Here is a 22,543-nt window from a genome sequence, read left to right as displayed (position 1 = left end):
CCTAGAATGTTTTAGAAAGTCAAGACTAGGGAAACTGTACTTGTTCCAGGCAAATGAGTGGGTTCGTGTCAGCTTAGACCAGCCGTGGGCAAACTACGGCCCGTGGGCCGGATCCGGCCCGTTTGAAATGAATAAAACTAAAAAAAAAAAAAAGACCGTACCCTTTTATGTAATGATGTTTACTTTGAATTTATATTAGTTCACACAAACACTCCATCCATGCTTTTGTTCCAGCCCTCCGGTCCAGTTTAAGAACCCATTGTGGCCCTCGAGTCAAAAAGTTTGCCCACCCCTGGCTTAGACATTGCCTTAAGTTGATAGCCTAGTCTCACATTGGGCATGCAGCCAAAATCAAATCTTTGCAGCATCATTTGCTCCAAGTTGGAGAGACATCATGATGAGTTGTCCATCAGTCATACAGCTATTTCCCCCACACTTACATGAGTATATGTATTTTTAAAAAATATATTTTTATTGAATTCAGAGAAGGGAGAGGGAGAGAGAGATAGAAACATCAATAATGAGAGAGAATCATTGATTGGCTGCCTCCTGCACGCCCCACACTGGAGATGTGCCCCGACCCAGAATTGAATCGTGACCTCCCGATTCATAGGTCGATGCTCAACCACTGAGCCACGCCGGCATGACTATAACCTTTTTGCAACTGTAGGGTAAGACCACTGTCCTTTGGTTTTCCTAATAGGGAGTAAGTATTCTCAGTGCCTGCCAGTGGCTTGAAACAAGAAACTAGGAACTTAGGAGAAAGTACTGTATCTCTCTGAGCTGTTTTCTGGGTCTGAACTTTAAGGAGGTATTGAGAGTACTTCCAGGTGGTAAGAACCAATGACTTTGCAAACTGGAGACAAGCTAAGAAGTGCATTTTAGGGAATCTCAAGTTGAAGAAAAACCAGGGAATTTTACAAACCAGACCATCCAATAGGAGAGACCGTCTGTGTTCACTGCCCTTTTATCATTTCTGACCTTTTTTCTGAATGTTCCAGCCTCATTGTAACTGTGTTGCAGGGATTAGGAAGAAGGTTTGTCCACACTGAGGCCAGAGCAGCCCCACCCAGATCTGTATTGTAGTAATCATAATAGTGAGAAGTCTCAAGGGAGAAATAGGCTAAAGGGACAAAGTAGGGCTTTGAGGTTTCCAAATGATCTCCTCATTGCCAATGTTGGGTCTAAGTTTGATTTCTTTAAGTATAATGGGAGATTCACTTCATATTAGGTTATGATGTGTCTCACACCTAGTGTATAACCTGTCATAGGGGCTTTCTGGCCCTCTTTCAGAAAATGTACTTGATAGCACAGAGGCTAGAACATCTGCTCGAGAGCTGAGATTGAATCCCAGACCCAGTTTTGTTCCATTCCTCCAAATGACTTCAGGGCCCTCAGGGCCTCATGGTTCCCAGTCTATAAAATAGATTCTGTCCTTGACCTCACAGGAGCAATCAGTCTGGACTTCTCAGACCAGAGCTCACAGGAGGGATTTAAAGTAGTGGGAACACGTTCCAGGTGGGTAAACCAGGACAGAGAAGCAGGTGCCTTTTTTCCAGATGATCCTGAGCCTGTGATAGAAGCAAAAATCCCTAGTTCCTATCAGAGCACCTCCTGAAAGTAGTATTGCCTTTGCAAGGTTCACATCCCAGTGTTTACTGTAGTACTGCTTTCAAGAGTGAAATGTCTGTCAGAGGTAGCTGTTCAATCTAATTTTGTAATTACTTCTAAGAAATCGTCTGATACAATTTTGTGCAGTGGTGATACTGATAGTTTATTTAGAAGGAAGTGGGAGGCAATGTGGTAGGTAATGTGGCTTTAAAATTATTCAGTTCCTGAGCCATCAAGAAGTGACAATAACCAAACACCGGCTTTTACCTGTGGCTCTAAGAGAAGCTAGTACAACTGTGCACAAGTCTTGGCTCTCAGAGGCAGCTGAGAAAGCAGTTTGTTTCTGCTTATTACCATTACTGCCCTGAGTCGGGTAAGCACCACTGCATTTGGTTACCCCTAGGAGTATGAATTATGAATTGTAGCTCTATTCTTGGTTGTTAGATTTTGTATATATGTATTACTTCATTGACTCCATAGGAGCCACTCTGGTGAATCCATCTGAGTAAAAAGCCTTTCCCACTATGGTCTTAGGCTGTACTATGCAACAGCTAGGAACAGAAAATGTCCATTTTCAGAGGCTGAAGAGAGCATGAATTAGGAACAAAGTTGAATGCTGGAGGGAGTAGTGTGTGTCTATCAGGGCACCCTATAGTTGTTTTTATAATGAGATTCATCAATAGCGTTTGAAAATCATTTATACTGTGCCATTATTAGAGAACATAGTATCGGGGACGTAGAAATTAATGGAACACAATCTGTACCATCCTTGGGCTTTTATTTTATTTTTTTTTCATGCTTGGGCTTTAGACTAGTTGAGGAGACAGATATGTGAGCAGATTAGTACATAAGAGCTATGGTAAATATATGGGATCCCATGGTGGGATGGAGGGCAAGAGATGGGACAGCAAACCAGATAATCTTCCGAGAGACTTAAACAGTCTCTGGGGCATTTAGGAGGGCAGTTCAGTCTCTGGCCTCCCTGTGCTGTGTTGGTTTCATTCAGTGCCAATAGTGACTCTGCAGTTGCTCTTGGAGACCTCAGGAAGTGCTCTCAGGTGTCTACTCTGGCCCAGTTTTTTGTTTTTAAATAGATTTTTATTGATTTCAGAGGGGAAGAGGGAGAAAGAAATAGAAACATCAATGCTGAGAGGGAATCATTGATCAGTTGCCTCCTGCATGCCCCGTACTGGGGATTGAGCCTGCAACCCGGACATGTGCCCTGACTGGGAATCAATCATGACCTCCTGGTTCATAGGTTGATGCTCAACCACCGAACTACACTGGCCCAGGCATCCAGTGGTTTTTAGTATATTCAACCAACACCACTATCTAATTTCAGAGCTTTTCATCATTCCAAAAAGAAACCCCCCCTTATCCTATTTCCCTCTCTCTTCAGCCTTTGGCAACCACTAATCTATTTTTAGTTTCTATGGATTTCCTTATTCTGGACATTTCATATAAATGGAATCATGTAATTTGCTGGCTTTTAAATAGGGAGTATCACAGTTCGGTTTGCATTTTATGAAGATCATGCTGGCAGGAATGAGGAAGGTGGATTATGGAGATCAAGCCTGGACCAAGTCAGAAGAGTATTGCAATATTCAGGGGAGGAATGAAGAGGACCTGAACTAAAGCAATAAGGATGAAGAGGGAGGGACTGATTTGAAAAACATTTCGAAGAGAAAATTAGTTGGAGTAAGAGTAAAAAAATCTAAGATAAATCCCAGGTTTCTAGCTTAGCAAACTGAATGGAATAAAGGCAGTACCAGCTGACATAAAAAAAAAAAATAGCTTGAGTTTTAGTTCTTGGGAGAAAAAGTTGAGTTCAGGTTTGCATGTGTGTAATTCAACATGGCAAGCCAGAAGTTGTCCAGAAATAGACGGGCTGTCTGAATCTGCAGCTTGAGGATCAAGGTCAGGGTTGAGGACATACATTTGGGAGCCATGAGCACAAAGGTGGTAATTAGAAAAGAAATGTAGGATAGCCTCCACAAAAGAGCACAAGAGCTGTAGGCCTAAGATAAAACCCTGAAAGCAATCATCCTCATCGGATGGGAAGAAAAGCCTGCAGTGTAGTCTGCAGAATAGCCAAAGATAGACAAGGAAATCCAGAATTATAGTTATCATAGAAGCCAGGAGCGCCTGGCCAGTGCAGCTCAGCTGGTTGAGCGTTGGTTGGCCTGTGGACCAAAAGGTTGCTGGTTGCTAGTGCAATTCCCCATCAGGGTAAATGCTCAGGTTGGGGGCTTGATCCCCCAGTCGGGGTGCATGCAGAAGGCAACTAATCAATGTTTCTCTCTCTCTCTCTCCCTCTCTCTCTAAAATCAATACAAACATTAAAAAAGAAAAAGCCAGAAGAGAAGAATGAAAACGGAATGGGAGCCCTAACCGGTTTGGCTCAGTGGATAGAGCATTGGCCTGCGGACTCAAGGGTCCCGGGTTCAATTCTGGTCAAGGGCATGTACCTTGGTTGAGGGCACATCCCCAGTGGGGAGTGTGCAGGAGGCAGCTGATCGATGTTTCTCTCTCATCGATGTTTCTAACTCTCTATCCCTCTCTCTTTCTCTCTGTAAAAAATCAATAAAATATATTAAAAAAAAAAAAAAAAGGAACGGGAGTGGCTCAGTGGTTGAGTGTCAACCTGTGAACCCGGAGGTCACAGTTCAATTTTTGGTCAGGGCACATGCCTGGGGTTTTGGGCTTAATCTGCAGGAGGCAGCCAATTGATGATTCTCTCTCATCACTGATGTTTCTCTCTCTCCCTCTGCCTCCCCCTTTCTCTCTGAAAAAAATAAATAAATTAAAACAAAAGGAATAGCCTCTAACTAGCCTCTAATAGCTAATCTCTTAGCTCCAGGACCACAACTGATTATTCTCTACATGCCTAGTACTAACACAATTCCTGATTGATACCTACAAACACTAATGGAAGTGACCAGCAGTGTCAACAGCAGGAAGATCAAGTAATAGAACTTATTGGGATCTTCCATAATAATATTTCTAGCAGAAATCAGTGAAGAATTAATGGGAGATTCATAGTCATGATAATTGTGTGAGAGGTGCTTCTCACAAACCTTATTATGACTTTGGCACATTACCCTTCTGATGTGAACTTAGGAAAAAAAAAAAGAATGAGAGATAAGGAAATAAAAACAGCAGGTGTTGCCAGACAAACCTCACTAGGCTTGGCCCTGTTAAGGGCAGGCCCAGGAGTTTGTTGGAAAACCCTAGGGGCTAATTCTGGTCAGAGTTCCTCCCCATTTTGCTTATCACCTCAGATTCAGACTCCTAAAATTTGGTTCTTTTGGTTTTCAGTATCCCATCTTTGTCTTTGGCTCTAATGCCTGGTTAGTGGCTGTAAATGAGCTTTAAGAGGGGCAGTGGTCACACTGCAGATCAGAGGCAGATGCCACCTTAACCCATTTTGTAAGGCTCTGATCATCCCTGCCTTAGCCATTTCTCAGCCGCTCAGAGAAGCTACTGTGAAGTCACTTACTCCTGAATGGGTGATTTGCGTGAATGAGCAGGTCTCCATGAATGTGAAGATGGAGCAGAAACGGAACAGCTTTGACAAGGCAGTGCACTGTGGCCAAACTCTGTTCCTTATTTGCTGCTCCCAAGCTGTATTTAACAAGGTTGTTTTTGAGGGCTATAAAACAAATAGTAAAAAAGACATTAGACTGAGCCTTGGAGAAAGGAGCCTGAGCTGTTAGTAAATAGGAGGAGAAATAGGTGACAGAGCTGAGCTGCCACTGCCTCGTAGACCAGTGCCCTAAGCCTGGGCTTTGGCTGTCTAATATTCAAACTGGCTTAGGGCCCCAAAGACATTCAAAGTCAATGAGCTGGGGGATGCTGAGCCAGCAGGACTGATGGGAGGGCTAATACCAGAACAGGCACAAAGATGCTCCTACTTGAAAGCTAGAAATGATACATGTCTCCCTGGTATCCAGGGCAGGAGAGGATGTGATGAAATCACAAGCTTATTCTACTTCATGGAAAAAGAGAATATAGTGTAATTGCATCAAGGTCAGAGTAAGGAACTGATTTGTACCTAGATGCCAAGGCTGGTGAGGAGGGAGGGCTGGTTTGGGTCAGATAGGGCCTTGCTGGCCCCAGAAATGTCCCTGTGAGCCAAGGATCCCTACTCTCTGCTGCCTCTGGAGAAAGCGGGGTAGAGCAGAGTGGTGTAGGACTATTTTGAATGCAACTATTTGAGGAGAGTTTGTTGCTTTGTATTTATTTACAAGCTGTTTGGGTTTATCCTTTTTTCTGGAGACAGTAGCAGTTGTTTAGTGAGCATGACCTGAGCCTCTCTTATGAGTTGAATACTGTGAGGAACCAGAACTTGCTCCTGAGGAGCTGATAGCCTGCTAGACTTTAAGAGGAAGGGCATAGAGGAGGAGTTAAAGGAGTTAAAATGAGAAAGAAATAAGGGTGAGAGCTGGAGAGGACGGGATTGGAAAGGTATCTTGCCTTAAATCATAGAACATTTTGAGGTGAAAAGGAGAATTGGGAGAACACCAAATGGAACAGAACAGTATAAGCATGACCTTGCCACTGGCTGGTATAATGAGGTATCTGAATAGGGCTTGAAGGCCCTGTTCAGGCTTCACAAGTCAAGCATGTCTATGTAAGTCTGGATGAAGATGTGTACAGTCGGGCATCAGGGGCAGACAGGAGCTGGTGGGGAGGTAGGCAGTTGGTTTAGAGCCAGATCACAGACTTTTAATACCAGACAGGAGGTTATTTGTGATCCTGTGGGCAGTGAAAGTTAGTTTATGTTTGGGTACTTGTTCTATGCTTATATTTCTTGGCAAGGTCAGGCCTGGCCTTTGGTCTGTACATTTTGAAGAGGGAAGCCAGGGGCCTGATTGTCTTCCTCACTAGATTGTTAGCTCCAAGAGGACAGGGGTTTCTGTTTGTTGAGGTATCTCTGGCAGTTAGAACCTTGCCTGGCACATAGAAAGTAAAGATAAGTATTTGTGTTTGGAGCGTAATATGAATCCTAGGGCAACCACTCAAGATCCAGGCCTACCTCATCTCACATGGCTGTCATGGTAATTTTATGGATGGCTGGTCCCCACTTCTGAGCCACACTGTCTTCTTCTTTGGGAACCCTAGAACTGCCTGATAAAGAGGGATGAAAATGGTTACTCTGCGGTGGTAGGTGACTTTGGCCTGGCTGAGAAGATCCCTGATGTCAGGTGAGTAGCCCTAATGGGTACTGGGGTTACAGAAGCGACTAAGGCAAAAAAACAAACAAAAAAATACCCCAAAACATTCCTGCTTCCTCCCCAGAGGCCAGGACTTGGTCACAGCTCAACCTCAGCTCCCTAAATTTGGTCATTCCTCGTTTATACCCATCCTTGGGGGAGAAGAATTCCCAATATTCAGATATCCTATTATACCAGCCAGTGGCAAGCTCATTTTTTATATCATCTCACCCTACAGCATGGGGAGGGAGAAGCTGGCTGTGGTGGGCTCACCCTTCTGGATGGCACCAGAAGTTCTCCGAGATGAGCCCTACAATGAGAAGGTGAGTCTGGGGGTCCCAAGGCTTGGTTTTCCTTAGAATCCACTCTTAGCAGTGTCCAGGATCACCCTTTATGTTTAGGGGAGGATCTACAACCAAGAGCAGGGCTAGTACCTGGCCGCTACCCAGTGAATGAAATATGGGCAGTAGAGTCTAGGTCTGGGCTGTGGACATGGGGGCAGAAACCTCTTCTCAGCCCACTGAAAGGGAAACTGAGGTCTCACTACCCATCAGGCGGACGTATTCTCCTATGGTATCATCCTCTGTGAGATCATCGCCCGTATCCAGGCTGATCCGGACTATCTTCCCCGCACAGAGGTAAGCTGCAGGCATGGGGATCAGTGCCACTGGGGTGGGGCTGCTTTTGAGGCCGTGGAACCATTTTGTTCTTGGGGTGGAGTTGTTGGAACTTAGTATATGTGGCTACTTCTCAGGGGCAATTCCCAGCCTCTCCTTCTGAGCAAGCCAGGATGGATGGGAGGGATTAATAACCTGTCTACCCATGTCCTCTGTTCCCTCCCCCCACACCCGTTCACAGAACTTCGGGCTGGACTATGACGCTTTCCAGCACATGGTGGGAGACTGTCCCCCAGACTTTTTGCAGCTTACCTTCAACTGCTGTAATGTGAGTGTATCCTCCTGCCCCCAGCTTTGGTCAGGGGCTGGGTTCACCTGGTTAGAACTGTAGGAAGGGCCTAATTAGCCTAATGAGGGGCCTCATTTTCACTGATGAATGACAATGCTCATGGCTCCTCCTCTGGAGGCCTGCCAGACTCTCCAGAGCCCTGGACCAAATAAAGGAAATTTGCTTTGTAATATCTGCTCCACAACCTGCAGGGTAGACCCACCACCCCTTGCCTTGGGTGTTGGTGGAACTCTGGTCAGGTTTTATTTAGACTGTGGATCCAGCTGGTCCTAAGGCTGATGGGAAAAGCTCTTGTTAGCTTTCATTTTATACAGCTCTGAGGCTTGACTTACCTGTTATGACCAAGGAGTAGATGGGCTTTGTCTAGGTAACTTCGAGAAACACATTAGCAGCAGAACTCAAGAAAGAACAAACCAATGTGAGCATAACCTGTTGGAGGGTTCTGTGCCAAAAGAGGATAAGGCACAGAAATGTTACCGAGACAGGGGAGGGTATTAGACAATAGCATCTTCCTTGACCTTAGCTCTGGGAATCATCCTCAGGGTCTGTGGCCTTCAGAAAAGGTCTCTTAGCTGCACATCTGAGTCTTAAAAGATGCTAGAAACAGACTAAAATGCTATCCTTGTGGGTGGAAGGTAGGAGGGCAGGGCTAATCGCTGCTGTGGATAACTACAGATGGACCCCAAACTGCGCCCATCCTTTGTGGAGACTGGGAAGACCCTGGAGGAAATTCTGAACCACCTACAGGAGGAAGAGCTGCAGCCCACCGCTAAGGGTAAGAAATTAGGGTTGTGGGGTCTTCCCCTCTAGGGCTGTGAAGGCAGGATCCTATGTCCAAACGAAAGGTGCAGGGATGGGGGACAATGGGAAAAATACTGAACTCCACAAGTTGTGATTTGGTATGCTGCTTCCTTCTTTCAGTCTGTTTTCTCACTGGTGAAATGGGGACAACAGTACCTACTTTGTTTTCCCAAGAAAAAACACTTAGTGTAGTGCTTGTATTTGTTATGACTAGTGCAGTAATCCTGACTTGATGTACTGTCCTTCAGGATTCCCGGAGAAAGGAACTGGAATGAAGCGACTGAGCTCACTAGATGAGAAGATCCCTCCCAAGTCCCCACGCCCAAGACGTACTATCTGGCTGTCTCGAAGCCAGTCAGACATCTTCTCCCATAAGCCCCCACATACAGTGAATGTCTTGGACCCCTACTACCAGCCACGAGGTGGTGCTGCCAGCACCCCCAAAATCAACCCTTTCAGTGCTCGCCAGGACCTCAAGGGTGGCAAGGTCAAATTCTTTGACCTGCCCAGCAAGTCTGTTATTTCCCTGGTATTTGACCTGGATGCACCAGGGCCTGGAACTTTGCCAATGGCTGACTGGCAGGAACCCCTGGCCCCACCTGCTCGCCGGTGGCATTCTTTGCCTGGGTCACCAGAGTTCTTGCATCAAGAGGCCTGTCCATTTGTAGGCCGAGAAGAATCACTGTCTGATGGGCCCCCACCACGTCTCAGTAGTCTCAAGTACAAAGTAAGAGAGATCCCGCCATTCCGAGCATCTGCCCTACCAGCTGCTCCAGCCCATGAAGCCATGGACTGCTCCAGTTCCCAGGAAGAAAATGGTTTTGGGCCCAGGCCTCAGGGGGCCAGTCCATGCCTTGCAGGTGCCTCTGAAGAGATGGAGGTAGAAGAAAGGCCAAGAGATTCGGCTCCAGTCCCCTTCTCTGTCTCAGGCAGAGGCCTGAAAACCCAGGGAGAGCAGGATGGTTGAGGGGTTAATCCCTGCCTCACCATGGGGATGGACCTTCAGCTGAAGCCACAGGGTCCCCTTGGTGCACAGCCTTGACTCTTCCCTGGAGCCCACAGAGCAGGCAAGCTAGGCCAAGTCAGGCTCAACTTTGGGGCTCCAAGTGCCCAGTGACTGTGAGTGGGGAGGCAGCAGTGAGAAGCCTTCCTTGTTGGGGCCAACAGCTGATTCCAAGCCTCTGAAAGCCTGCAAGGAGCTCTGGCTCCCAGCTGACCCACAATGCATTTCTGCAGACAAGACCAGAGGACTCCTAGTTCTAGTTTGAGCTGGCACACTATTACCCCAGGTTCTTCTTCCACCCCAGGTCTGTCTCTTGCCCTTCCCTGGGGCATATAAGCTACTGGATGGAACGTGGAGCTGACCAGGAGGCCGAAAAAGCATGGCTATTTCTCAGCCCTAAAGACTGGGGTGCTTCTTGCCAGTATGTCTAAGACACTTGAATAATTGCTGTTTGCACTTACTGCACAGTCAGACCACGTCACTACATTTCTATGCAAGGGGAGGACAAGGCAGCGTGGTGGTCATGGCTCTTAGCTAACCTCTTCAAAGATCTTTTCCAGTTCATTAACCTATTTTCATATTTATGAAGGGAGTCTTAATGTTCTGCCCTCTAAGACTTTCAACCTTGTGGTTGGGAGTGGGGCTGGTTTTGTAGGCCCTAGGGCCTGCCCCATATATTTGTCAACATGTGATACACCCAATTGGTTAAACGGTTTATACATGGACTGATTTTCTTCCTTCCCTGCTATGGCTGGAGCTACGGGAACAGTCTGTCTTTATAGAGCCGCAATAAGAAATAACCAAAGATAAAGCTGGTCAAACATTTTCATAACTTGTTTCTGCTGATTTTTTTGGTAAAACTTTCCCAAGACACTCTCAGACTTAAAAATAAAGTTGGTTACTACAGGTGCTGGTCAGCCTTCTTACTTGTACCATTGTTTCTCAGCCTCTGGGGTAAAGAAAGTCCAGAGCAATGCAGCAGTATCTCTGTCAGGAGCCCTCCTCCCCAACTCTGTAGTTGGGAGTAGGACATTCATAGGCTAGAGGGACCAGACCCCTCTGCTCTACCCTCAGCTTCTCTTCTTGGGCTCTGGGTGCTAAGCAGAAGTTAGGTCAGCTGCTGCCCCAAGCCAGCTTCATCTTCTGGTTGTGGGCTTTGGAGGAACGGGAGAACTGGCTCTTGGCCACCGTGAGGGGTACAGCTTTGCCACTCAGGTATACCTTGTTGTGGCATTCAGGTAGCCAGGGTCCAGAGCTACAGGGCTGAGGTTCTTGGCTTACTCCCATGTAGGCCATTACATAACCTGTCATAAAGGCATCAAAACCAGCCCGATGCAGTCCATCCCCAGGCACTGGGTTAGGACTGGCTTGACTCCCTGCTGCTTCTAAGGCAGCCATGTCAGCTGTTTCGAGCCTTGTTGCTTTAAGTCCCATCTCCAAGTCATTTTTGTGATCTTGCTCAGAGCCAGGCTGGTTGCTAGTCTCATCCGGAGCCACCTCCTGCTCAGTGTCCTCAGTCTTGACGCCATCCCCAAGGACCTGCTTAGTGGGAGGACCATCCTCGGCTTCCCCGGAGCTCTGTTTCCCAGGCAGGCCCAACAAAGCCCTCCGTCGTTTTTCCTTACGTCGTCGCCGTCGCCGCTTATCCTTTGTGGCAGCTTCATCAGTGTCAATGATAAGATCAATGTCATGGGACCGAGAACACTGTGATCCCAAGGGGCACCAGCCATAGGCCTAGAGGCAGGAAAGAGGCTTAGAGAGGGTTTCCAGGTATCAGAACCTTCCCTCCCCCATGAAATGGGTGGGAGTTCTCACCGAGAAGTTATCACAGATGATGGTGGAATGAGGGCGGTGGGATGTAGGGGGCATACAGCAGCGGTAGTCTACATGGGCCCTCATGCTAGAAGGATAGTTGCAGAACTCCAGGATAAGGTGCGGGCTGCCAGCTGCCCGCTGCTTCCCATTTTCCCGCTCACTGAAATAGGGCAAGAGGGTATCGGTCCACTAGCATATAAGCTCCATGCGAACAGGGTTTTTATCTGTTTTGTTCACTGCTGAATCCCCAGCACTAAAACAGTGCCTGGCACATGATAGGCACTCAATAAATACAAAATAGGTTTATACCAGGCCCCACCGCTTCCCCTCAACCAGTCCCTCACCATTTCCGGAAGGCATATTCTAGGTAGGAGGCCACAAAGCGGGCATGAAACTCAGCAGCATATTTGGTGTCATAAATGCCAGCTGGAAACATTTCACACAGGTCAGCAGTGAAGGTTCCCAAGCTCTCAGGCAGATGTGCATAGAAATTCTGGTACAGGAACACCAAGTCTATGAGACCATTATGCAGTATCAGGGGCCGGCGGGCCCGGATTAGCTCCAGGAACAGTGTCCTCACTGACTGGCTCTGGCTCTCATCGCCCTGGTTGGAAAGAAAGGGATCATCGGGAAGGGCAGTCCCATACGGAGCCTCTTTCACAATATATTTATCCCGAGCTCCCCCACCTGGAAAGCTCTTCCTCCGCACCTAACCCAATGCTCTTCACCCACATATTCGTCTTATTTCCCCAGCCCTGTCACTAGTGACTCCCTAAGAAGCAGATCCTCCTGCACATCCAGCCTGTGGCAGGAAAAAGATGAAATCACAGAAGAGGCAGTCTCAAGGCTGGGGACCTACCTTGTCGTTGCCCTTATGGTATGGGATACCCTGGGCATACTGCCTGTTGAAGTTGAAGCCATGCTGTACCAGGAACTGCACAGACTTTGGTTCTATGACATACTCTTCCACACACAGCAGGGTCAGATTGAACACCTGGGTCAGGTATGAGTGTTCACCCTGGGAGAGAAGGAGGGTTCGCTACATAAAAACCTCACATGTGTGGCTCAATGGTTGAGCATGGACCCATGAACCAAGGTTCATGGTTCAATCCCCGGTCGCGGGCTTGATCCCCAGTAGGGGGTGTGCATGAGACAGCTGATCAATGATTCTCATCATTCATGTTTCGATCTCTCCCTCTCCCTTACTCTCTCTCTCTCAAATCAATAAAAAACATTTAGAAAACAACAAAAAACCTTACACATAATGTTCCCAGGATCTCAACCCTCCTCTTCCCCCAGCCACAAACCGGGGAAGGGAATGAAATCAGCACATACCTTGTCTGGCTGCTGCTTGAAGCAGGCGAGGCCCAGGGAGAGGACAGAACGGGTCCTGGCAGCATGACATACAGCCTTATAACGTTCTTCGACGCACCTTGGGGTTGGGTTTGGGGGTGGCTATAGCTAGGAGTTAGCCTCATGAAGGGCCCAAACCTCCCAGGGTGACTTTCACTCCAGGGCTAAGGTTTGCCCCCACTTCCCCTCATCAGGGTTGGAACTAAAGAGATCACAATTATACTTACGGGTTCAGCAAACTCTTCCTATCCCCAAGCCCACTCAGTTCCTATGGGTGGTTAAAGGAAGAACTAAATTAGGTCCCCAACACCAGCCCTTTCACAACCACCTGCCCTCCCAGTTCCCCAACCCTCACCGTGTCTACAGCCACGAAGCTAGCTGTCTTTATGGCCAGCAGAAGGGATGGCCACATCTCCTTAAAGTTGTCACTTTGCACATCCAGCACTGGAACTTGTACTACCAGCTCTTCCCCAGGTTTTGTGCTTTTGCTGACACTATCTGGGGGTAAGGAGAACAGAAGAATGGAAGTTAATGATCAGGCAAGGGGGACAGGGAGTAGATACCAAGGTAGGCCATGGCTGGGGGGCATTTTCCATGATGGCAAGAAATGGCAGCTTTCCCCCTCAAGCCTTTGAATCAGCATGCTCTACACAGACCTTGGAGTGAATAGTGCCCTGAATTTGGGGAGGAAAAGCCTGCGTCTTCCAGGGGCTTATGTTAGACTTTGGGAAAATCACTTCTCCCTCAGCATCACTATCTGTAGAAGGTGAAGTTTGGACTAGAATAATTCTAGTCACTAGATGATCTGTGAGGTACCTTTTCCCCATGTCCTGCAGGAACCATTTGTTACGGCTCTAGGAGTTGAGTTCCTTTAATATCCCATCAGGCTCCATACGACTGTTCCCTTGGTGCCCTAGCAGCCACCGGTGGCAGTAGCCTGTATGGCCCGGAGCCCAGTAATAATTAGGCCCCAGAGATAATGCCCTACACATGGCTTCCCAAAACACCCCACTTCCTTTGGACCACAACTCCCAACCTGCCCCACTTAACAGAGAAATGAGTTCCAGACTACATTTCCCGACATGCCCCCTAACGATCCTAACCGTGCTCTTAACACTCCAGGCTTTTGCAGCCCGAGCCGCGGTGCACACTGGGACTTGTAGTCTCCTCGTGGCTAGTTAAAAAGGGAGAAGTTAGTCCTCTGAAACTTGAGGTCCGTTTCTAGAACTATGAGCCAGAGGCCTTCCCCTCCCCCAAGGCGCACAGGCTTTTAAGTCGGCCCCTGAAAAGCCACTCACTGTCAGAGATCGCTGGAGCTGCGCCATCGTCACTGTCGGCTGCCATGACACCGCGCGGCCCTTGCCTGACTAGTCGGTGGCAAGAAACGGCAGGACTTCCGCTTTGTCTCCTGGCGCGACTATTGAGTGCAGCGATAGGGGCAGGCTCTCGCCTCCGGAAGTCACTGTGGGGCTGGAGTTCCGTTCAGACCTCCGGGGTCTGGCGCGCGAGGAGCGGGTTCGGAGCGTTCTGGGATCCTATTGGCTATCACGGTTCAGCTCGCCGCCCGGATTGGCCGGAGCCACGCCCCCTGGGAACATGTGGTATTCGGACACGGGAAAACGTGGGAGGTAATTCTTCGTGTGCGTGCCGCGGGGACGTGGGAGTGAGATTTACGCTGTCTTCAGGGACACGGCTCCGGGGTAGGGATGGGTGTCCGCAGAGGAGGTGGCGCTGCCAGAGCTAAGCTTAAAGCAGCCATAGGAGTTAGACAAAGACCGGGGAATGTGGGGGAAAGGTGTCTATTCTGGGAAAGGGCGAGTTCCCAGGGAGGATGGAACTCACTGCGTTCCAGAAAGTGAAAGGCGGGAGGAGGACTCCAGCCAAGGCTGCAGAAGGGTTAGAGCGATCCACTAGCAGGGAAGCTTTTGAAATAATCCAGGCAGGTGACAGGAATGATTTGCATTAGGCCCCAGCAGTAGAGACGAAGAGGAAGGAACACAGTGTAAGCAACTGGGAGGTACCGGTGATGTAGGTGATTGGACGGGACTCCTGCTACTGCGAGCGAGGCGTGCCTACCGGAGACAGCGCTTTCCCTGGAGCTGCGTTCCCATCCTCTCAGCCCAGCAAGGACTCAACGCTTTCTCCGTGGTTACTCACTGTTCCTTGTTCACTTTCAACCGTTCTACGGAGTCTTTTTCATCATTATTCAGAATTGTTTGGATTTCTCCTACTCTAAAAAAAAGGAAAATCCTTTCATCCCATGAATTAATTTAACAAGTGTTTACTGTATACAAGTTACCTGGCACTGTGCTCAGCTCAGAGGATACAGCAGTCACCAAAACAGACCCAGTACTTGCTCTCATGGAGTTTTACAGTCAAGCTGGGGAAGTGGACGCTGATTAAAGAATCACCAAAAAAAAAAAAAAAAGTGAAATTGTAATTGGTGTAAGAGCAACAATGGAGAAAAACACAAGAGGGTAGGACTGGGGGGGCCTGATGTGGACATTTAAGTCAAGACCTGAAGAATGAGTGGATGTTAGGTAAAGCATAGGAGAAGAGCTGTCCAAGTAGAGGAAATGGATTGGGTCAGGCCTCAAGGTAGACAGACACTTGGTGGATGGAAGCATCTATTTCAGCCAAACATGGCTGGAGCGTAGTGATGAGGTGAGGTGATGAGGAAAGGGGGCCCTGGAGCCTACAAGGCTTATATTAAGAGGATTAGCTTCTAAGAGCAATGGGTGTGACAGCCAAAGTCCTCCAGTGGCCTACAAGGTATTTTGTGATCCTGTGCCCCCTTCTTTAGCTCTCTCACTTTATTTCCTATCCTTACCCCCTCCTCATTCTATTTTAACCACGCTGGCTTCCTAATTTTTCTACAAACACACCAGGCACCATCCTTAGGGCCTTTGCACTAGCTCCTTCTTAGTATGTCTTTCCCACAGGTATCCACGTGGCTAACTTCTTCAACTGCTTTAAGTCATTGGTCAAATAACACTTTAACAAGGCATACCAGGACCACATTCTTTAAAACTGCAACATTCCACCCCCTCCCCATTTGTTATCCCCTTCACCTGCTCTATTTTTTCTCCTTATGCTTATATTTATCACCTAATATCCTATATAATTTACTTGTGTATGTTATTTATTGCCTGCCTCCATTAGAATATAAACCCTGTGAGGGCAGGAACCTTTGATGTTTTATTTAGTGAAGTACCTAAAACTGCTTGACACATAGTAGGCACTCCATAAATATTTTTCAGTGAATTAATGGGAAGCTATTGAAGGTTTTAAGTAGGAAAGTGCTGTTATTATGTCTTAAAATATTGCTTTATGAAAAAAAATATTGCTTTAGGGAGAATGGATTATAGAATGAATTATGGAAGGAAGTTTGGCTATGAAGGAGAGGAAAGTGGGTCTTGTGGAAGGGATTGGAGGAGCAGGACCCTGAGCTCAGACAATTTAGGAAGAGGGACCTTTCTTTCATAGAAGGAAAGTGAAGATGGCGATAAGTTTGCTTCATTCATTTTTTTTTTTCTCTCTCAAGAAGGAAGCAAGCTCTTTTGATGAAAATGAGGTGATAAAGTCAAGAGTTTGAGGAGAGAGTTTAAACCAGAGGTTCAGCAGGGACTGCGGTCTAGCAGAGTGCAAGAACGTAGACTCTGGAAGCAAACCTTTTGGGTTGGAGTGAACAAGTTGCTTAATCTCTACAAGCCTCAGTTTCCTCATAACTGAAATAGAAGTAATACTAGAACATACTTCATGGTATCATCAGAAGATTGAGAAATCTGGTAAAGCACTTAGGGTCTGGCGTATAGTAAGCACTTACTGTTGGCTACATTTAACTATTAGAAAAAGGCAGCTACAAGTACAGTAAGGGAGAAATGAAGATCAACCGGATGCATTTTCTCTTTGCTAATGGTCAGCTGGCTATGATTTTCTAGATCACAAAAGTTTAGGCATAAAAATAGCTCATCTCTCTCCCCCCACCCCGACTTGACATCTGCTTTCAGGCAGATCTTTTCCCCTTTCTGAGCCTTGGTTTCCCCTTTCTACAGAATGAAGGTTTGGGCTAGATGACTGTTAAAGACTGCTTCACTGTAAACGTGCTGCATCTCTAGGCAGATAAACCTCCTACCCACGCCCGTGCTCTTAGACCACTGATGGCGAACCTTTTGAGCTCGGCGTGTCAGCATTTTGAAAAGCCCTAACTTAACTCTGGTGCCGTGTCACATATAGAAATTTTTTGATATTTGCAACCATAGTAAAACAAAGACTTATATTTTTGATATTTATTTTATATATTTAAATACCATTTCACAAAGAAAAATCAACCAAAAAAATGAGTTTGCGTGTCACCTCTGACACGCGTGTCATAGGTTCGCCATCACTGTTGTAGACACATCTAAAGAACCCCTGTCCACACACGTAGTCACAATAAGCATCAGGTAAACACAGGTGCTCCCACACAGGAAGCTTTTGGTCCTTGACCCAGCCCAGCCCTGGCCTCTTACTCTGTGTATGTCTCCAGGACTATACTAATGCTGGTCCCTCTTAGGCCATTTGGAGAAGCTCAGCCCTACTGGTCATACCTCAGGGCCACAGCCAGTCAAGAGCAAGCCCATGAGCATCTAGAGCAGTGGTTCTCAACCTTCCTAATGCCGCGACCCTTTAATACAGGTCCTCATGTTGTGGTGACCCCAATTTCATTGTTACAAATTGAACATAATTAAAGCATAGTGATTAATCACAAAAACAATATGTAATTATATATGTGTTTTCCGATGGTCTTAGTCGACCCCTAAAGGGGTCGCGACCCACAGGTTGAGAACCGCTGATCTAGAGAGTTGTTTGTTTGTTTTAGAAAATATGTTTTTATTGATTTTTCAGAGAGGAAGGGAGAGAGAGATAGAACCATTGAATGGCTGCCTCCTGCATGCCCCCTACTGGCTCCTGTATACCCCTACTGAGGATAGAGCCCACAACCTAACCTGGGCACGTGACCTGACCAGGACTCGAGCCAGTGAGTTCAACCACTGAGCACACTGGCCAGTCTAGAGAGTTATTGAGAAAAGCTAGACACTGTGAATGGTGTAGGGACGGAGGTGGCTCCACCCCCCAAAAGGGCCCCAAAATTCAGCCTAATTTTGACTGACTACTTTGGCTGGGCCTTTGTGCTCTAGATCGTCATGAAGAAGCCACGCGCAGCTGTGGGAAGTCGTCGCAGGAAGCAGACATCCAGTGGGGAGGAAAGGGAGAAACATGCCCTCAGCAGCAGCCAGGCCAGGCCTACTATCCCTGATGGTGAGGAACTCAGACCTAGTAAAAAACTCATGGGCTGGTTTCACTGGCTATGAAAGGGGGCAGATTCAAGCCTGAAGGGACTAATGAAGGGTCTAATTCTGACTTTGCAATGTGATTTTGGGATAATTGCTCTGAACGGCTGCTTTCTTACCAGTGACATGGAGAGTAGTCTGTGCAGTTTCTCCCTCATGTGGCTTTCATAGGATCAAATGAGTTGATCTGCCTGAAAGTATTTTGTAAATGGGAAATCCCTGCACAGGTATGTTATGCTTGACTGAAACTGTTGGATTTTCATTATAACCCAGAGAAAAAGGAGCCAGCAGTGCCACTCTGGCAAGATTAAGGCTAGAAACTTGGCTAAGGCTACACACAGCTAGATAATTCTGGACTGACTCCAGGTCAAGGGGTCAGGGGTGGGGGGAGCCCTAAGTGGAAGCAGACTGCAACCAGGCTGTAGTGTCCCAGGGTCCTGGTGCACAGCCTGTGCAGGGACAACTCCTGAGTTTCCTGAGGCCCCAGCAGGCCAGGCCAGCCGTCAGGAGGAGGTGGTATTGCAGGCCTCTCTCTCCCCGTACCACCAATTCAGAGATGCAGCCGAGGTCACCGTCTTCCGGGAGAGCCTGCTGAGCTGGTATGACCGAAAGAAGCGGGACCTGCCCTGGAGAAGGCGGGTAGGCAGGCGAGGGACAGGGACCGGGGTGGGAGGCTAGTGCCCAGCCCCCTCCACACTAACTCCCCATCTGGGATTGCGTTGGCAGGCAGAGGGTGAGGTGGACCTGGACAGGCGGGCATATGCTGGTGAGTACATCTGAAAACAGAGCTGCTTTCTGCCCGGACACCCTCAGATTGGAGTCAGGGCTATGGGCTAGGAGCAGGGCAGGTCAGCAGTGTCCTCATGCCAACCCCTCTTCCCCAGTATGGGTCTCAGAGGTCATGCTGCAGCAGACCCAGGTTGCCACGGTGATCGACTATTATACCAGATGGATGCAGGTGACTTCAGGGAAGGAAGGGGAGGGTGATGGGCTAGACCCCAGATGAGAGCCTGTCTTTGGATTGGGGGGAAAGAAGGTTTCTTTTTCCTCCCTCACCCTTGACCTCTCTATTTTTGCCTGACTTCTGGCTATAGAAGTGGCCAACACTGCAGGATCTGGCCAGTGCTTCCCTGGAGGTGAGACCCACCCTAGGGGAGGGGGAAATGAGGACAACAGAGGACTGAGTGCTGATTTCTCTGACCTCTGACCCCACCCACAGGAAGTGAACCAGCTCTGGGCTGGCCTGGGGTACTACTCTCGAGGCCGGCGGCTGCAGGAGGGAGCCCGGAAGGTAAGGGGATAGCAGGGAGGGTGGGATCCCCAGGCCCTCAGGTGTCTCCTAACCTTGAACCTCTCCCACCCCAATCAGGTGGTAGAGGAGCTCGGGGGCCATGTGCCACGCACAGCAGAGACCTTGCAGCGGCTCCTGCCTGGCGTGGGGCGGTACACAGCTGGAGCCATTGCTTCCATTGCCTTTGGCCAGGTGAGCCCATAGTCCACCCCCATTTTGTGCATGCCCACTTTCCTCCCAGACCAGGCTGACTCCTGGACTCCTCCATCAGGTGACCGGTGTGGTAGATGGAAACGTAGTGCGGGTGCTATGCCGTGTCCGAGGCATTGGTGCCGATCCCAGCAACACCTTTGTCTCCCAGCAGCTCTGGTAGGATATTGGGGTAATGCAGGACATTGGGAGGGTGCCCCCAAAGGATCTTTGGCTCACAGGAATGTTCCTTTCTGATAGGAGCCTAGCCCAGCAGCTGGTAGACCCAGCCCGGCCCGGAGACTTTAACCAGGCAGCCATGGAGCTGGGAGCCATAGTGTGCAGCCCGCAACACCCACACTGCAGCCAGTGCCCTGTCCAGAGCCTGTGCCGGGCACACCAGAGGGTGAGCCATCTGGGGAAGGGGCAGCGAGGCCCTAGGGAGTCCCCCGTGCACCGTGACTTCCTTCCCTATGTCTGTCAGGTGGAGCGGGAGCGGCTTCCAGCCTCACAGAGCCTGCCAGGCAGTCCTGACGTGGAGGAGTGTGGTGAGTGCTGGTTCTAGCCCCAGCCCTTCCCTGCACTGTCACTGAGCTGCCTGGGAAGCCTCATTCTAGTTCAGCCGTGGGCAAACTACGGCCCGCGGGCCGGATCCAGCCGTTTGAAATGAATAAAACTAAAAAAAAAAAGACCGTACCCTTTTATGTAATGATGTTTACTTTGAATTTATATTAGTTCACACAAACACTCCATCCATGCTTTTGTTCCGGCCCTCCGGTCCAGTTTAAGAACCCATTGTGGCCCTCGAGTCAAAAAGTTTGCCCACCCCTGCTCTAGTTCATCCTACAACCTGTTAGATTCTGCACAGCTGGGCCAAGACCTGCTCTCTGGGCCTGGCACTTAAGCCCACTTGGCCTGAGTGGGGTTTGGGATCTCTGTTCCCAGCTCCCAACACTGGACAGTGCCAGCTGTGCGCACCTCCTACAGAGCCCTGGGACCAGACGCTGGGAGTGGCCAACTTTCCCAGAAAGGCCAGCCGTAAGCCCCCCAGGGAGGAGTGCTCTGCCACCTGTGTTCTGGAGCAGCCCAGGGCCCCTGGGGGTGCCCGGATTCTGCTGGTGCAGAGGCCCAACTCAGGTACCTGGATCCTGGGAGTGGAGAGCAGTGGTGTGAGCAAAAGGGGAGGAATGGAGGAGTCAACAGCTAAGGCCTAACTCACACCTGCTGACCGCTGTCTCAGGTCTGCTGGCAGGACTGTGGGAGTTCCCATCTGTGACTGTGGACCCCTCAGGACGGCATCAGCGCAAGGCCCTGCTGCAGGAACTGCAGAATTGGGCTGGGCCCCTCCCAGCCACCCACCTGCATCACCTAGGGCAGGTAAGTGAGCAGTGAGGGGCCAAAAATGACGGCTTTTTCAGCCACATCCACGGGCCTGTTTCAGCCCCTTGGTCCTCCCCCAGGTGGTCCACACCTTCTCTCACATCAAGCTGACCTATCAAGTATATGGTCTGGCCCTGGAAGGGCAGGCCCCAGTGACAGTCACAGCACCTGGCGCTCGCTGGCTGACTCGGGAAGAGTTTCACACCGCAGCTGTCTCCACCGCCATGAAAAAGGCACTATCTTTGTTGTCTTTGTTATGCTTCCTACATGTTCTGCATGAACCTATTACCGTATAAACAGGAAAAGTAAAAATTAAAAAGGACAGGGTTCTGGCTCTTTGGAGGAAGATGCCAGCCCTGCACTCTCCCCCTCTTCTTGGCTAGGTGTTCCGCGTGTACGAAGGCCAACAGTCAGGGACCTGCAAGGTGAGTCCCCTGGCCCTTGCCCAGCCATCTCTCTCCCCAGGCCTGAATCCACAGGCTTTCAGTGAGGTAAATGACACATTGGGTGAACATTGTCCACTCCGAGTTTCACCAGGGGGCGAGGAATCACCTAGGGTTTAGGTGGAGAGGGAACAAGAGAAAATAGAGACAGTAGTGTCAGATGTGTGAAATGTTTGTACTAGATTTTGTGGGATATGAGGTGGAGAGCTCTCAGGTCTGTCTGGGAGGAGAAAGGATCAGGGAAAGGCTGCTTGAAAGAAGTGGCTGGTAATGTGGGTCCTAGAAATGAATCATTGTCTCCAGGTTTGGGAAGGGAATCAGCAATAAGAATGTTCTTCCCGGCCCAAGAATAGTTTAAGTAGCCTTGGTTTGTGTGCTCAGTAGTTAGATCTTGACTTAAGCACTGAAGGATTCTGGTCAAGGGCATGTACCTGGGTTACAGGTTTGAACCCCACCCCAGTCGGGCCTGCATGGAAGACAGCCATTCAATGTTTTTTCTCTCTCTCTCTCTAAAAATCAATGGAAAAAATATCCTCAGGTGAGGATTAAAAATCAATGGAAAAGGCCTCCTCGGTGAGGATTAACAAAAACAATAAAAAGTAGTGTAAGTAATGATGGGCACAATGCAGTCTGTGTGTGTGAGGAACTCTGAGCATCTAACCAGAGCAATCGGCAGGGCCATGAACACCAGCCCACTGAAGCATGTTAGGTGGAGAGAGGAGTCAGATTTATATCTGAGGAAGATTACCTTGGACTGCTGTTTAGAGAGTTGATGGAAGAGGCAGATCCTGGAGATAGGTTGGAAGCTTTCTTACATTCAGGCTAGAGTCTGAGCTAGAGCAGTGGAGTGGGGATAGGGGTGAAAGGAGAGTATTCTTCACTGCCCCCTTAATGCCTTCTAAACAGAGCTCCAAAAGATCCCAGGTGTCTACTGCATCCAGCCGGAAAAAGCCCAGCCCAGGCCAGCAAGTCCTGGATCGTTTCTTTCGGCCCCATATCCCCACAGATGCACCTAGACTCAACAGTGCGGCCCAGTGACACATCTGGAAGCGCCCTCCTCTTGAGAATCCTGTTTTTTAATAAAGTACTTATTTTTATAGTCGTTTTGGAGACTTTCCATCCTCTGCCTAGCCCCCATCCTC

The 22,543-nt window shown here is 48.7% G+C and overlaps 3 protein-coding genes and 1 pseudogene across 19 annotated transcripts in view; 3 read left to right on the top strand and 1 right to left on the bottom strand.

The window, feature by feature from the left end:
- The window catches only part of TESK2 (testis associated actin remodelling kinase 2), a 125,777-nt gene extending 115,274 nt beyond the window's left edge, over positions 1-10,503 (top strand). For 6 of the 7 annotated variants that reach the window (XM_059689941.1, XM_059689940.1, XM_059689937.1 and 3 more), the window contains 6 exons: positions 6,736-6,818; positions 7,066-7,150; positions 7,382-7,465; positions 7,686-7,772; positions 8,469-8,568; positions 8,843-10,503. In XM_059689941.1, coding sequence (XP_059545924.1) covers positions 6,736-6,818; positions 7,066-7,150; positions 7,382-7,465; positions 7,686-7,772; positions 8,469-8,568; positions 8,843-9,561 — 1,158 coding nt within the window. In that variant the 3' untranslated portion in view covers positions 9,562-10,503. The remainder of the gene's footprint in view (positions 1-6,735; positions 6,819-7,065; positions 7,151-7,381; positions 7,466-7,685; positions 7,773-8,468; positions 8,569-8,842) is intronic. The other variant, XM_059689939.1, reaches the window with a different exon arrangement.
- On the top strand, positions 4,635-4,722 carry LOC132232257 (small nucleolar RNA U13; annotated as a pseudogene).
- On the bottom strand, positions 10,417-14,287 carry TOE1 (target of EGR1, exonuclease). 2 transcript variants are annotated; one of them, XM_059689956.1, is made up of 8 exons: positions 14,064-14,287; positions 13,121-13,263; positions 12,993-13,033; positions 12,748-12,844; positions 12,272-12,430; positions 11,757-12,016; positions 11,413-11,572; positions 10,417-11,331 (listed from the first exon to the last, which is right to left on the bottom strand). In XM_059689956.1, the coding sequence occupies exons 1-8, from the start codon at positions 14,107-14,109 to the stop codon at positions 10,711-10,713; spliced, it is 1,527 nt and encodes a 508-aa protein (XP_059545939.1). In that variant the 5' UTR covers positions 14,110-14,287; the 3' UTR covers positions 10,417-10,710. The 2 variants fall into 2 exon arrangements, with proteins under 2 accessions (XP_059545939.1, XP_059545940.1); XM_059689957.1 differs by lacking the exon at positions 14,064-14,287 and adding an exon at positions 13,582-13,735.
- Positions 14,256-22,506, top strand: MUTYH (mutY DNA glycosylase). 10 transcript variants are annotated; one of them, XM_059689947.1, is made up of 16 exons: positions 14,262-14,393; positions 17,946-18,066; positions 18,589-18,737; positions 18,825-18,864; positions 18,983-19,056; positions 19,193-19,234; positions 19,318-19,389; positions 19,468-19,581; positions 19,661-19,758; positions 19,840-19,984; positions 20,063-20,126; positions 20,524-20,715; positions 20,819-20,955; positions 21,039-21,191; positions 21,342-21,383; positions 22,308-22,506. In XM_059689947.1, the coding sequence occupies exons 2-16, from the start codon at positions 17,952-17,954 to the stop codon at positions 22,437-22,439; spliced, it is 1,569 nt and encodes a 522-aa protein (XP_059545930.1). In that variant the 5' UTR covers positions 14,262-14,393; positions 17,946-17,951; the 3' UTR covers positions 22,440-22,506. The 10 variants fall into 10 exon arrangements, with proteins under 10 accessions (XP_059545932.1, XP_059545930.1, XP_059545929.1 ...); XM_059689946.1 differs by having other exon boundaries at positions 18,586-18,737; XM_059689944.1 differs by having other exon boundaries at positions 18,547-18,737.
- The last annotated feature ends 37 nt before the right edge of the window (positions 22,507-22,543 follow it).

Source organism: Myotis daubentonii, chromosome 3 (genome assembly GCF_963259705.1).
Source record: "Myotis daubentonii chromosome 3, mMyoDau2.1, whole genome shotgun sequence".
Lineage (NCBI taxonomy): Eukaryota > Metazoa > Chordata > Mammalia > Chiroptera > Vespertilionidae > Myotis > Myotis daubentonii.
Note: the sequence above shows the minus strand (reverse complement) of the source record. Positions and strands in the feature narration are given on the sequence as shown.